Below are 16,990 nucleotides of genomic sequence, written 5' to 3'. Positions count from 1 at the left end.
TTTAATGATCAATAAGTATAAACAAAAGGCATAAGAAGCTACAATAAGAAATAAAGTAAACAAACAATCATTCAAAGTCAGCACTCTAGTAGGATACAAAGGTAAAGTTAAATGGCTTAAATATGTAACAAATAATAGACTCATGAGACCAAAGATCACCCGTTAAATATACAAAAGATGAATTATATCTCATGTTTAACCACTACAGAGACAGCGGCAAATGTCAGAAGGACTAGCCGAGGTAAAGCTGTTCTCTGCGGCGTAAAATAGTGTTTAAAATAGGGGCTATATGTTTATCAATAAACAGCAGATTTTATGTGATTTTGATTTGAAGGTGTCCTCAATAAAAGGGGTGGATCAAGAACACATCCTGGGATTTGAACTGTACTTGGCTAGATGTGAACTTTGAGTTGGATCAGTACTCGGGCAGCAACTGATGATTTTTCATATAAAAAGACAAGAATGCATATTAAGAAATGAGTAACTAATAAATGAATGAATGAGGCATTTATATAGCACTTTACTATGTATTACTGTACAAGGGTCGCTCCTCATCCATAACCTGGATAATTTAACAGCAGACCGAGCAACAGCGCCAACTATAGGTGGAGAGGAGAGATTTGGCTAACTTACACTTAAGAGACTTTGTTTTTCAGCACATCAAGATGAACTACTTGTTGTGGTTTCTCCACTGCATGGATCTTCATGTGTTGCTTCAGGTAGCGTTTTATAGAGAAACTCTTTCCACACTGATCACACGTGTGCGTCTTTTCACTGCTGTGGATCCTCTCATGTGTTTTAAGAGATGATGACTGACTGAATCTCTTGTCACAGTGTGAACACTTGTAAGGTTTTTCTCCAGTGTGGCTTATCTGATGTGTTTTCAGAGATGATGCCTGAGTGAATCTCTTGTCACAGTGTGAACACTTGTAAGGTTTTTCTCCAGTGTGGATCATCTCATGTGTTTTCAGATGTCCTAACCGACTGAATCTCTTGTCACAGTGTGAACACTTGTAAGGTTTTTCTCCAGTGTGAATTCTCTGGTGCAGTTTTAAACAGTTTTCTGTAGTAAAAGTCTTCTCACACTCAAAGCACACATGATCCTTTACAGCATTGTGAAATTTCTGATGTAAATATGTAAATATTGCAGCAGTGAAAATCTCTTTCCACACACAGAACATGAATATGGCTTCTCCTTCGTATGAACTCTCAGGTGTTTCTTTAAGGTTGGTTCCCCAATAAATGTTTTGCCACATTGATCGCATTTGAATGGCTTCTCTCCAGTGTGGATCTTACTGTGTTCTTTAAGGGTTGATGATTGTCTAAAGCTCTTCCCACATTGATGACAAGTGAATGGCTTCTCTCCAGTGTGGATCCTCGTGTGTTTTTTAAGGGTTGATGTTTGACGGAACCTCTTCCCACATTGATCACATGTGTGTGGCTTCTCTCCTGTGTGAGCTGTCATGTGACCAGTAAGATGTACTTTTTGTGTGAAACTCTTCCCACATTGATCACATGTGAATGGCTTCTCTCCAGTATGAATTCTCATGTGACGATCAAAACATTGTTTTTTAGTGAAACTCTTTCCACACCGATCACATGTGAATGGCTTCTCTTCAGTATGAACTCTAATGTGACGCTCAAAATGACATTTGTATGTAAAACCTTTTCCACACAGAGTGCAGGTGAAAGATTTTTTTGCTATTCTTTTCTTTAAAAATGTCTTTTTAGTCTTTGAGCAACTCAAAGGTTTTTCTTCAGATTTGACATGATGTTTCTCCTCCACTTCACTCAGTTCTTCACTCTCCTCCTTCACTTCCATCAGCTCTGAAATGAGAGAGAAGTGTTAATTTTCAATACATCAATATAAGTTAAAGAGAGATATATGAAGTTATATATCATAAAATTGAGATTTGCTTTGATATAAAACTGCTTAGCCTCCATTTTACTTTATCTCTGTGCTTAATTTGACTCCAGTTTCAAATGGTTATTACATTTAGATTTACTAAATTAAGACAATGAGCACTGAATGGAGGTCTTCTGGCTACAGAATTTCCCAAAATAACTGCTCTGCCACCTTTCCTTAAATAATTCTTAATTCATTATGCATAATATTAAGAAAATAAAGAAAACATTGCTCCAAATTATACAAATGGTACTCAATCAGAATGCCTATTTCTGCCGCACTAACCATCACAGCAAAGTCACCGCGGCAAAAATAAACCAGTCACATATCAAAGCCATTTGAAAAGGGACATTTTGCAAAAATTAATAATGCTCTGATTCACACCTGAAAAGACAAAAGACGTGCATAATGACCTGCATAATAATGAGCCATTTCAATCAGGTAGGCTATGTGAAAAAAAAAACCTCTGTGATCATGTCTCAAGCTCATCACGGTGTATATCAAACATACAGAAAAAACAGCAATCCTGTGAATTATTATTACAAAAAAAAAAATACATTTAAAATAATGTTATTCTATTGTATGCTTTAAAATATAATGCATTTCTGTGATGCAAAGTGTCTGAACAATTATGTTACCTCTATTGCATTTTATATAGCCTTTTAGCTTAAAAGCATGCACATTTGGAGAAATATTGACAAATTCTCATATGTTTATGTCAATTTTCTATACAGAGGAGTAATATTTATTCAATATTTATTGTCATCACTATGAGGACTGGATACTGTGTTTTCAATTAATACTTGCAGCCGGAGGGCGCTTTGTACACCTTTAGTCCACAAATTACTCTAAAGAAGAACTAGACGTGACATTTCAGGAACTAACAGAGGCTTCCAGAGATTGCTAACCATGGCTTTAACAGCAGTACATGCCTGGAATTGTTACAGATCCCTTGTTTCCCTGGACTCCATTTCCCAAGATCCTCCTGTTCTCCACACCTGCACTCACTTCCCTCGTCATCTCCCCATCATCACGGATCACCTGCACCTGGACTCTATTATCTGCACTCCCTATATATTGCACTCACTCCCTGCACTCCTTGTCCGTTCTCTGTTGTGTTTAGTGTATGTTTGGTGTTCCTGACCTGTGTTAAATAAAGTAGTCTCTATATATTGTGGAAATCCGTTATCTGCCTCATCTCTACACCAGCGTACCGTAACAGGAATACTATACCCATAGAACTAAGAAACATAACGTCTCTTGCTTCTTTCTCTAAAATGATAAAAGGTTGGTTATTGGATAATCAAATATTTTTTCACAATTTGAAATAGTGGTTTCTTGTTTGTTTCTGGCTTTGTATGAAGATTTTTATTTATTTATTTTTTTTAACCATCAACCTGCCAGAATGGCTAAATCTGGCACGTTTACATGTGACTTGTTTCTTGTGTGTTAATTAATGTGCATCGTCCTCTTTTAAAAAGCAAATAAAATAAATAAACTTGCTAGCAACGACACAGCACTAAAATCAAACTAGAAATAACACAAAAACAGTCAGTATGTAGAAATAACACAAAGGCACTTACAGGATGTTGATCCTCCTGTTGCTTGAGTGCTTCTCTATTATTATTGCTATATAGACATTATCTTGCAAATTCGATCTCGCCAAAGTCGCCAGCTGTGTCTGTATGCAATAATATTAGGACATTTGTCTATGATGCATTGTTGCGTTTGCAATCCAGAAGCGAGATTGTGCTCACACAGAGTAGCTACAGCGTGCACAGCCGCCCACATGAAAGCCATTTAATGGTGACGATGGAGGAGAGAACTAAACAACTAAACGTTAAATTTAAGCCTGTGATATTAAGCTAATTTTATTTTTGATTTTGATTTTGGCTTCCCATGGATCAGAAAGAAAATATCTGAGGTAAAACTATTAAAAACTAGCCGTGTAGCACACCTTCATTCTCTTCCACACGTGTGCGTTCGTTCCTCCCTAAAACCCAAACTTAACGTCAGAATCAGCTCAATCTGACTTTTGTAAAATGCAGTCTTGTACCGTTGCTAAATTTCAGTAAATGTTAGATCATTTTTATCAGCGATCCGTTTTGGAGCATGCCACACAATTCAGTCTAAGGAACAGCATCTCTTGCATGAAATATTGTGCCTTCAATGTTTTAAAATTCAAATAGACAAACAAATTACACTTTGGGCTTCAGGTGCAATGCAGTTTATATTGTAAGTGTACATGAACAGCTGGTAGAAAATCCAATGTGTGTTAATATCTATTGTCTTAAAGTGACAGCAGTCACCTTTTGACAATTATGCCATCAGTGTTAATCAAACAACAAAATGCAAAGAGAAAATCCCTCACAGCTCTTCATTTGAATATAGTTAGCTTTAATAAGCATTGATCTATTAATTTATACTGTGAAAACCACTGTTATTTTACATTTGGTTACTGTTACTTAGATTTTTTTTATAGACTAGGCCTACATTACTTACCTGAACACATGAACAAATGAAAGCACTTTATTTCATTTGTATCTTTGTTTTATTGTATTTCTCAGTTTGTTTTACTTTGTTTCTTTGTTCATGTTCTTACTGCATCTTATATAGAACACCAAAAAACAAAGTCAAATAAGCTCTTATATATATATATATAGCTATATATATATATATATATATATATATATATATATATATATATAAATTAAATGGTGAGAGATTTAATGGAGAGAGAATGATTGAGTACAGACAGGCCTTAGAAATGCTAGATATTCTTATTTTCAAATCTTTTAGAAGAATATAAACACAACCCTAGGTATTTATTTGATACAGTGGCTAAATTAACACGAAATAAAGCCTTCAACTTCTGATGTTTCCAAACAGCACAACAGTAATGACTTTATGAACTTCTTTACTTGCAAGATTGATAATATTAGAGAAAAAATTATGCAACCGTCTACCATGCAATCGTCTACTACAGTATCACGTCAGACAGTGTAAGGAAAAATTCAATTCATTCGCTGCTTTAGGAGAGGAAGAATTGTCTAAACTTGTTAAATCATCAAAATCAACAACATGTATGTTAGACCCTATACCGACTAAGCTATTGAAAGAGATGCTTCATAGATCCTCTTCTTAATATTGTTAATTCATCTTTATCACTAGGATACATACCAAACACTTTTAAGCTGGCTATTATTAAATCTCTTATTAAAAAACACAACTTGATCCTAGATAATTAGTCAATTACAGGCCGATCTCAAATCTTCCTTTTCTACCAAAAATACTAGAAAAGGCAGTTTCATCACAACTATGTTCCTTTTTAGAAGGAATCTGTGAGGATTTCCAGTCAGGATTTAGACCGTACCATAGTACTCAGACTGCTCTAAATAGAGTATCAGATCGTGGTTGTATCTCTCTATTAGTATTACTGGATCTTAGAGCTGCATTTGACATTATCGATCACAACATTCGTTTAAAATTACTGTAACTATGTTGGCATTAGTGGAACTGCACTGGCATGGTTCAAATCATACTTATCTGACTGTTATCAGTTTGTAGTAGTGAAAAAGAGATGTCATCCGGTAAGTGAGGTCTGAACACGCTCCGACAATGGAAAAGATGTCTCGCACTCATTGAGGCAAAGCGCTAGACATCACTTCCATCATCAGAACATGTTTTCTGACCTCACTAACCGGATGTGGAGAGCAGTTGGACATAGTGGTGTTTTGGATGTAAAAAAAATATATAAATATTGTTCGGTTTCTCGCACAAACCCATCGTTTCGTGTCTTAGGACATCAATGTGACATCACAAGCCGCAGGGTTTAATTTGGATGTGTCTATGCACTTTTTTTACTCTTATAGACTAAGTTCCCACTGACTTGCATTATACCACTGGCAGACCATAATGGATTCACAAGAAACATCATATGTGGTCTCCAGACATTCTTAGTGAACTTTCAGTGTCTAGAATCAGGGGGAGAGGAAGGGATGAGGGGAGGGGGAGGGGAGGGTAAACAGATAAACGAGGAGAAAAGAGAGTTTGGTCAAGGCGTGTCCTGTGCTCTTTACTCAATTATTATATTTAAAACATTAGAGCATGTTTCTGTAGTGAGAACTATATAATTGATCAATGACAAAAATATCTAATGTGATATTAACAGCCATATTTTGACATCAACTTTTAGACTGATATTTATTTTATTTTCCTAAAACTGTGTAATTATTAAGGGCCGGTCACACTAGACTTCTCCTTCCACTGACTTCCATTCATACACATGTGAATGTGGGACACCAGAAACACAAGATCAAGTGAAGTTTGCAGTAAAGTCGAGTAGATTGTATATTTTTACATTTTAAATGATTATTATTTGTTATTTATGTTTTAAAAGAGATTCACAGGAGTGTGACATCATGTCATGATCGTTTCAGCGTCTGTAGAAAGTTCACATGCTCAAAGTCTAGACTGACTGCATCTTTAAATGTGTTATTATCAGTGTCCTACATGATTCACTCAACCCTGTTACTTCTGACATGATTTTCCTGCTTTCAAAAACAGGATTTCTTAAAACTGTGACACCTGGGGCCAGTTGCATAACTTTTAAGACTAGTCTAAGTGGTTAAAGTTAAGACACTAATGTTTTTCTTGAAGAGTTGGTTCCTAATTTTTTAAAGTCTGTTACATAAAAAGGTAGATTGGTGTCAATTTGAATTTGGAAAATAACATTAATTACCCCTTGGTTAAGGTGCAAGTTGGTCAAACTAGTTCTTAAAACACAGTCTTAATATAGTGACCAAGTTTATGCAACTGGCCCCAGGAAGTGACATCATCTGGGCTCTCTCTACAGCATGATGGGAGGACAAAGAAAATAATCTCAATCCATTGTCTCAGTTTTTACACAAATGAATGACTGCATTCATCAACCCTGTTACCAAAGTTACCGTAAGAAGAGATTTTGCTCAAGTTACACTTACAACCCTGTCAGCCATTCTGGAAAGTTCATTTACTTCAAACATGTTGGTGTTCACAGTTTATTCCTAAAAATAACAATGTTGTAAACTATATCGAAAATGAAATTCTGGAAACACTATTGCAAACTGTGAATATATATATTGAAATAATGTGAAATAAATATTTAGTTTGATCTGATGTTGACAATTAATATGAAAGTTTCTCAAACTTCCCTTTACTGAGCTTTTTTGTGAGAAAAGTTCAATATGTCTCATTTCATAATTCAACTGTTTCTCTAAATGTGCAGAAGTGCTTGAATCTTTCTATCATGAATGTTGTTCAGCATCATGAATGAATGAATGAAGAATAAACACCAACCTCTTTGTTCTTCAGTATCTTCAGTGTGTTTCATTCTGCAGGGTTCTGGATCACTCATGTTCTCACTGTCCTCTTTAATAAACTCAGTCTCCTGATGCTCTGATGCTCCTCTAATGGGAATATTCCTGCATTTATTGCTAGACTGCTGTGGGAGGAGCTTCACTGATGATGTGATTGTTGTGGGAGGAGCTTCACTGATGATGGAATTCCAGTGTGGGAGGAGATTATCTGCAAAAATATCAGTTACTGTATTTGTTTTTATAGGGTTAAAGTCCAGATATAAAATTTTAGTGTCTGCATCAAATGAAATGTAAAAAATTGATTTAACATAGAAAACCAGTTAAATGCAAGTGTATTTTAATGTTTCAAACAACTTTTGTTTTTAAAAACAAGATTATTTAATGTTACATCATCATTTAGTGTAACAGATATATTTAATGTAAAAAGGAAACAACAGTTATTTTTTACCTGTACTTAATAAAATATATAAAATAATGAGAGATCATACTACATTTAGTTAAATTGTATATGATTAAAACTTAGTGGTTTGAAGGATAGTGTATAAATATACACTATAAAAAGTATAAAGATTTAAAATGACAATTAGAGTATTTTGGGCTGCATTGTGGTCATTAAATTTAGTGTTTGAATGTCAGCAAATTATTTTTGCACTAAGTACTGACAAGTTTTTTTTTTTTTTTTTTTTATATATTAACCCCTTTCTGTATTTCATCTGTAAACTAATTGCAATAAGAATTTATATCAGTCTTTCGTAAAACAACTGATGATAATTCAGAACTTTTTATTTCTAAATTGAACATTATTCTGTTGACAGCAATGAAATGAGCTTTAAGTGTCAATTTACAGCAGATCTGAAGACATCAGCATAATAAATGAGGTGAAAACAGGAACTATTGACATGAAATAAAGAGTGTTTTCAGCAGTTTCTCTGTTAATATTGATGATCCTCAGACTATCAACACTCATTCAACAAGACATTCAGATCATCTCACTTTATTCTGAGTGTTTGCTGTTAGAAACGGATTATCAGAGTCAGGAAAATAATACTTTTTACTATTTCTCACACCATATGACATGGATAAAACTCCAATAATACAAAACAAACACTAATGGCACCATTACAAGATATAATGAACTACAGCAGCATAACATCCATATAAATAATTTGATTTTCTAGTAACTATATATAATGCATTCATGTAATTAGATGGAAAAATTTTAAACAGCACCACAAAGCAATTTAATGTTTCCGGTGTCAAACTTTTATACATTTATTTATCATTTTAAAATATGTTATGTGGCTCATTACAGGCTCAATGTATTTAGCACTTTCTGTTCCAGTGTTTTAATAATGTAAAGTGATAAAGTTGAAATAAAGTCCAAATATGTTAAAAGAGTAGAAATAAAATGGCAGCAGAAAAAAACTGGAAATCGATTCCCATCAGTTCCCCTCACAGATCTCAAACTTTGACTTATGACTTGACATTCATGGTGTGAATGAACATCAAACTGACTAGAACAAGCTCTTTTATGACAGGGATATCAAGGGTAATATATCTTTGTCAGATTGTTTTGCGGTCTGTACTCTGATCAACACTTTTAACCTTATTATTATTATTTTCAGGTTAGGTAACATATGTTAGCCACATAACATATTTTAAAATGATAAATAAATGTATAAAAGTTTGACACCGGAAACATTAAATTGCTTTGTGGTCAGCTGTTTAGAATACAAGCATTCGAGCCTCATGAGATCTGGAGAAAGGGCACAGTGGTGAAGCCCATCGACTCGAGATCCTACAGTGTCCAGCTGGATTCTGGAGGTGTTAAAAGGAGAAACAGGGACCATGGAATGACCCTAGAGACTCTAACCAAACAGAGACTGTTGATCCTGACAACACAAAAAACACTGAAACTGCTGAAGCTCAGTCACAACTCACCATTGTTTCAGTGTTTGGAGTGAGAAGAACTGTTACTGAATGTCTCATATTATTAAAATATATGATCCTGTTAAATACTTTACATTGAGCCTATAATGAGCCATGAGATATTTTAAATCTGTACTTCAATGTTAATAGAGATAAATATGAACAGATTGATATTGGAAAGATTAAATATTGCTTTGTGCTTCTCTTTATTTTTAAAGGTTTTATGATTATTGTCAGTTTCTGCTATACAAAACTGCAACATGTTAATGATTTAATTACTTTATTGAAATTAATGCAGTTATCATAAAATCAGACTATATTTAGATTAATATGGACATATTTGTGTGCTGTAGATATTTAGCTGTAGAGGTTGATGAAGGTGAGTGTCATTAATGTTTTTGTATTATGTTTTATATGTCATATATTGTGATAAATAACAGTATCGTCTTTCAATAGAGCAGTTTTATATTCTTTTCTCATATATCCTGACTCTGATAATCCGTTTCTAACAGCAAACACTCAGAATAAAGTGAGATGATCTGAATGTCTTGTTGAATGAGTGTTGATAGTCTGAGGATCATCAATATTAACAGAGAAACTGCTGAAAACACTCTTTATTTCATGTCAATAGTTCCTGTTTTCACCTCATTTATTATGCTGATGTCTTCAGATCTGCTGTAAATTGACACTTAAAGCTCATTTCATTGCTGTCAACAGACTGAGGGGATTTGAGGACTACAAATATCTACATTTATTTATTTTCTTTATGCTGCATCTGTTTTTCTTATCATTATTTATATTTGGAAGAATTTACATTATTTATATTCTCTTATCAAGACATCAAGATAAAACACACAGTAACTGATATAATTTTTATTTTGGCAGATCAGCTTCTAGTGCAGTTCATCATCAGTGAAGCTCCTCCCACATCAGTCACATCATCAGTGAAGCTCCTCCCACAGCAGTTCATCAATAAATGCAGGAATATTCCCATCAGACAAGCATCAGAGCATCAGGAAGAGCTTGAAATCTGCAAAGACTGAGTTTATTAAAGAGGACAGTGAGAACATGAGTGATCCAGAACCCTGCAGAATGAAACACACTGAAGATACTGAAGAACAAAGAGGTTCAGTGCCGGCCCTAGCCTCTTTGGCGCCCTAGGCAAGATTTTTTTTGGCGCCCCCTTATATTGCAATTTATCCAAAGGGGCGAATCTAGAATATTATTTATAGGGTGGCAAAGGGGTGGCATGAGGTCTATGAGGGGTGGCAATACCAAAGCAAGCGCTCATGCATAGTTTTTGGAGATTTATAGCCTTACATACACAATTGTGTTCACAAACATTACATTACCAGAAAGTATCTATATACTGTTTAAAATTAATAAATAACAAAATTTCAATATCCATCTTGGCACCAAGTAAATAAACTATATGAAAAACTTCTAAATGAGTCTGAACTTCTGTATCAACTGAACTAACTGTATCACTAAAGGAGATGAGCAGTTTTATCAATATTACACAGGCTACTTCAATGGTTTAAATCACATTTTAGTGCAAGAGCAACAGAACAATTTTTGAGTTTCTGTTATTAACAGAGGTGGGAATGTCTGTGTGTGTTCACCCAGAATACCCTATCAACCACATACTCTAGCAACACCCCAGCAACTGCATAGCAAGAGCCTAGCAACCACCCAGAATCTCCTAGCAACACTTTAGCAATCATCCACAACATATATTCTGGACTAACTGACCAAAGTTCTTACATTTTTTAAACAAGACTTGAAGTTGGGTTTATGACAAGCCAACATAAATTTGTCCTTAAAACTTTTCAGTCTCTATTGTTTTTCTTGATTGCTAATGCACAATTCATGAAACAATTCAACATTTTCTCACAGCAAAATACAATATCAAAACTATACACCAACTTGCACAAACCTAAACGTCCAGGTCAAAATAAAATGTTCTAGTCAAAAACTTATTCTTGTCTGACAAAATCAAACTTTGGCATCAGATGACACACAAAACATAACAAATACACAGACTACTGCACTCCCAGTGAACCAAAATACCTTTTCATTCACTATTATAAATTGATCTTGAGTAGATGAAAAGCAGAGAAAAATAAGTTGAACTTGGTATGCACCAAAATACAGTATACTGTCAATTGCAGTAAAAGTAAATTCAGCATCCTCTGCAATTTGGCTAAATTTCATTAAGAACAGTACTATAGCAGTGTATTGGTCTTCTGACACAAGACTATATCCCTAGGCAATCATTTCTCACGCTGAAAAAATACAGTACACATTAACAAATGGTTACAAAGAAAGATCATAAATTAGGGTACAACGAAATTTCCCTCATCTAAAGTAGCCTATTCTGTTTTATAAAACCCCTGTAAATTATTCTTTCAGCTCTCTCTCAGCTGGTGTGTCAAGTTTTGCACTAATATTGCATTGTTAAAATGTTTTGAGAAATGTGTCTTTGTTTTGATAACTGAACGAATGGTTTGGGAAACTGGACCAACTGAATCACTTATAATGTGTTAGCTCGAGAAAAACTAAAATATGTATTCTTACCCCAACTCTGCTATTAGTCTGTGATTGGAATCGGGATCTCCATATTGATTTCATGTAGGTTCGTCGGAGAAAAATGCACCTTTATCCATGAAAAGTGGAGCGGGCGGTCGCTAAATATCGCCAAAAAATGAAAATTAATCACTTGGATGGGACTAATTTCTCACAGGACTTCTGAGTTAGCCGAACATAATTTCCGTTCACGTACAAATTACATGAACTTTTGCGCTTTTTTTGACTCTCAAAGATTTATGAGAGTTTTATTAATGCAACTGGGCGCGCTGCGTGCAACCATGCACAGTTTACTGAAAGACGTTTCTTGCCACTTTGCGTTACGTTTTTTTTATAAATTAAGTGCCGCTCCTGAAAAGCAGTTAAACACTGCTTTTATTCTGTGATTTTTGGGGTGGCAAAGCTTTTTCTTAGTCAGATGCCACCCCGGTACATCCGCTTCCACGCATCCGGACTCTTTGGCGCCCCTAAAGCGCCCTTAAGAACTGCCTATATAACAAGAGGTTGGTGTTTATTCTTCACATATGATGCTACATTTGATAAAAATAAGCACTTCTGCATTTAAGGAACACTGAAATGGTACAGAAGTTTTTGTTTGTGTTCAACATTCAGTAAAAGGAGGTTTGAGAAACTTTCAGCAGTATATTATTTTAACTGATTTATTTTATATGTATTTTATGTTACATTTTACAGTTTTCAATATAGTTTACAAAGCTTTATAGTTACAATATAAAATTATAGAAGTTATTCTACTCAGAGCTCAACCCTCCGTGTCATGTGCTTGTATAAAAATCATAATAATAAGTAGAGATGCACCGAAACCAAATATAATGAAACTTGGCTAAATACCGAACATGTTTTTAAATTTTCTTTCTGATTTATTTTGCAAATGTTTTCTGATAAATTAAATTAGCTTTTTATTATTTGTCTTGCTTTTCAAAGAAGAAATCTTAACATACTACATTTTAAAAATATTATTTAACACTGAACATTTTTCAACATTCCAGGACATTTTACCAACAAAGCAATATAACTGAATCCTCTGTTTTGAGAAGTTTTGACATGCCCTGATATTTGTGCTTTATTCAGTTTCTTAAAAACATTTTCATGGTTAAAGTCTGATTCCACTGTATTCAGCACAATGATAGACATGATAGATGATCGCACCGGCGCCACCATGTCATGCAGTAAACACGCTCTCCATACAAACACATGGACATGAGCCACATAACAGCGCACATTGATCGAACCAGACTAACATTAGAGTGAGAGGATTGTAAAGTCACTACTGCTTACATGTTTCAAGTGATAAGCCATATTTGATGTTGATGAATGATAGGCGAATGTTTGGGTTTCCTGATAAGTTATTTGTGACTAACCGACTAATCAAATCTTGGTCGATCAAGCCTCTTCTGGCTCACTAACAGTTAGTCAATTATTAGGGGTCAGCCCTATACAAAACAATATAGTCATTTATCTTTTGTAAGACACTTTTAGTATCAGAATGGCTGTATGTATCGAGGGCGTGAAACATCATGAATAATGCTGTGATTCACACCTGAGGAGACAAAGACCCTCCGCTGGGCCTGTCAATGACAAATGTGAAGAACTAGAGAATGAATGTGAGGAGACTTGATGATTTAATGTGTTGTTTGTAGATTATTCACAAAATCAAGTTTACTTTAAAAGAAGTAATCTAACTATACATATTCTATGTGAATATATAGTAAAATTTAATTAATTCGTGTGATCGAAGCTGAATTTTCAGCATCATTAGAAATCATTCTAATATAAAAATTTATTTGATGAACAACATTATTATCTAGCATAATATTAACTTTAAAAAAGTAGACAATAGTGGCATAATTTGCGCTCCAACTTTTAGATTGACATTTAATTTATTTTACTGAAAATCTTTTAATTATTAAGGGACGGTCACACTAGACCTAAGATAATTTGATACGCAAGATGCCTTATATTGTGTTACATAATGACATAATGTTACAAAAGCTGTCCATTTCAGATAAATGTTGTTCTTTTGAATTTACTGTTTATCAAAAAACAGTGTTTTCAACATTGTTTCTTGAGCAGCAAATCATCATTTCTCACTACTCAAACGTGGGATTTGTGCCTATAATGTTTAAAAAATAATAATTGGACGATTTACTGAAAATAAAATTAAACATTTATTTATTTTTTCAGAGCTGATGGTAGTGAAGGAGGAGGGTGAAGAACTGATTGAAGTAGAGGAGAAACATCATGTCAAACCTGGAGAAATACCTTTGAGTCGCTCAAAGACTAAAAAGACATTTTTAAAGAAAAGAAGAGCCAAGAAATCTGCAACCTGCACTCAGTGTGGAAAGAGTTTCTCAACAAAACAAAATCTTGAACTTCATATAAGAGTTCATAGTGGAGAGAAGCCGTTCACATGTGATCAGTGCGGGAAGAGATTCACACGTAAAACAAATCTTGATGATCACATGAGAGTTCACACTGGAGAGAAGCCGTTCAAGTGTGATCAATGTGGGAAAGGTTTCAGTCAATCTGCACACCTCAAAAGACACATGAGGATCCACACTGGAGAGAAGCCGTTCAAGTGTGATCAGTGTGGAAATAGTTTCACAGACAAATCGAGTCTTTATGTTCACATGAGGATCCACACCGGAGAAAAGCCTTATATGTGTGAACATTGTGGAAAGAGATTCTCAAAGAAACATCGTCTGGATGTTCACATGAGAGTTCATACTGGAGAGAAGCCGTACGCATGTGATCAGTGTGAAAAGAGATTCACATACAAACATTATCTTGAGCTTCACATGAGAGTTCATACTGGAGAGAAGCCATTCACTTGTTATCAGTGTGGGAAGAGCTTTAAACAATTAGCACATCTTACAGGACACATGAGAGTTCATACTGGAGAGAAGCTGTACGCATGTGATCAATGTGGAAGGAGCTTCACACAATCAGCACACCTTAAAAAACACATGAGAATCCACACGGGAGAGAAGCCGTTCACATGTGATCAGTGCGGCAAAACATTTCCTGTGTCATCAAACCTGAAGAAACACCTGAGAGTTCATATGAAGGAGCCGCACACATGTGATCAGTGTGGAAAGAGTTTTGGTTTTAAAAGTCACCTGAAGATACACATGAAGATCCATGCAGTGGAGAAATCACATCACCACAGTCTGAAATCACAGTAAGAAGTTCATCTGTATGTACTGAGTTAGTTTCCTAACAGTCACGAGGAACAGCACATTTTCACACATACATTTTTGGCATGGAAATTCAGTCAGTTTTTCACAGTTGAGTACAAAATATAAAATAAGTCATAGTAATAAGAAGCATTCTCATAATTATGACTTATTTTCACATAATAATGAGAATTTATCATAATATTCAGATTTTATCTCATAACAAGATAATTTCTTGTCATAATGACAGATTTGGTAATATTGAGTATTAATAATTAATAATGATATTTTCATAATAATGAGATGAGATTCTTTCTCATAAGGATACTTTGTTGTGATAATGACATACTTTCTCGTTATAATGACATATTTTTTCATAATTATGAGGTGAAATACTTTCTCATAATTCTTTCCCGTAATAATGGATACTTTCTTATAATGTTACTTTGTCGTCATAATGGGATACTTTTTTATAATATAGAGATACAGTTGGCCCACCTCTTGCAGCCATAACATCCTCATCTCATGCTTCTTGACTCCGAATAGAAACATTAGATCCAACAGGTGGAGGCTGAGATAGGGCAGCACCCATCTCTAAACCCTCTGTTAGATCCATCTGCGAACACGACATCAGGCACCGATTGCCTGAAAAGCGGGACCCGAGCCGCAAGGAATGAAGCCGACACCCTCCTCAGGAGTGCAGCCTCAAGGAAGCACAGCCTCATGAAGAAGATCACAATGCACAAGCTCCCTAGAGAGCTCTGGGCATGCTGCACTCTCAAACAAACAACACACATGTTGTTCTCTGCTGAAATGAAACGCAGGGATGAACATTTCTGAATGCTGTTCGCTTAAATAAATAGTTGGTAGACAGACAACAACAAATGGGCCAAACAATTTCACATGTAGTGCTTGCTGAAGACACAGAAGCTGAATGAGTGTTTTTCGGGTAGGCTTTATAGTTCCTGGTAAGTGACGTCACCCGCCTATGATGTTCCGTCACCCTATTGGACTGATTTCATACGTGCTTCATGACGCAATCACGCCGAGGCGTTCCCAAAGCGTTTGACGCAGCAGAAGTTCCCTTGAAAGGGAAATGGAAGCAAACAAACTTCAGGAGATGGACTAGCCAAAACAACAAACAAAATGATTATTTACTATTGCCCTTTCTCTAGCTCAGCATTCCTGTTCAATTCAGTAATGGGCAGAATCTCATATTTTGAGCAGTTAATTGAATATCCTGATCCTTTACCAAAATGCTTAACAAATTATGAACTGACAGAAGTGATGAAGATGGTTTTTGTGATATATAAAAGAATGTTGTCCACATATAAATGTATATTATAATGATGATGTTTTGATTGGATTCCATATATGTTATGTGATTGTCGTATTGCAGCTACAAAGAGTTGAATGAAAAGTGCAAAGAGATGCAGTGATAGTGGGCAGCCTTGTCTGGTACCTCTTTTTAAGTAAAATTGATTTGATATAATACCACTAGTTATGATGTTGTTGGTGTATTACAGAGTGTTTTAATCCAGCTGATGACATATGATTTAAAACCAAAGTGACTGAGTACAGTGAAGAGAAATTACCATTCCACCCTATCAAAGGCCTTTTCTGCATCTAAATATAAAATTATCTGCATCTAAAGAAGGAAACTGTTTAAGCTAAGATTATTTCTATGTTGTTCACTCAACTTATAAAATAGCCTTTTCTGTGGTTTGTGAGATATTTTTGGCTGTTGTTTGGTGCAAATCGTGTATTACTGAAAGACAGACAGACAGTTATCAACGGTGAGGCATTTCATATTAAGTTACTGCCTTATTTTTTTTCTTTAGTCACTGTGCCAAGTCTGTTTTTATTTCTTTTTTGCCTTTACTTGTTGTTCTCTCTTGTTGTCTTGTGTTTTGTGCCCGTTTCTGTCCTGCATCCCGACCCACCCTGGCTGCTGTCCTCAATGCCGTGCAGTGAGACTGATACAGCTTCAGTTGCAGCTCAGAGTTTCAAGCCTCTGG

At 35.1% G+C, this 16,990-nt stretch overlaps 1 protein-coding gene and 1 pseudogene across 1 annotated transcript; one reads left to right on the top strand and one right to left on the bottom strand.

Moving 5' to 3' along the window:
- LOC125248098 lies at window positions 1–1,822 on the bottom strand (annotated as a pseudogene).
- An 8,438-nt stretch (window positions 1,823–10,260) lies between these two features.
- Window positions 10,261–14,891, top strand: LOC125278122 (gastrula zinc finger protein XlCGF8.2DB-like; the record flags this gene model as incomplete). The annotated part of the gene is made up of 2 exons (XM_048206995.1): window positions 10,261–10,318; window positions 13,981–14,891. Coding segments are annotated over exons 1-2 (969 nt in total), but the record flags the coding sequence as incomplete, so codon positions are not given.
- Window positions 14,892–16,990: the final 2,099 nt, after the last annotated feature.

The sequence above is a fragment of the Megalobrama amblycephala genome, linkage group LG1 (genome assembly GCF_018812025.1).
Source record: "Megalobrama amblycephala isolate DHTTF-2021 linkage group LG1, ASM1881202v1, whole genome shotgun sequence".
Classification (NCBI taxonomy): Eukaryota; Metazoa; Chordata; class Actinopteri; order Cypriniformes; family Xenocyprididae; genus Megalobrama; species Megalobrama amblycephala.
Note: the sequence above shows the minus strand (reverse complement) of the source record. Positions and strands in the feature narration are given on the sequence as shown.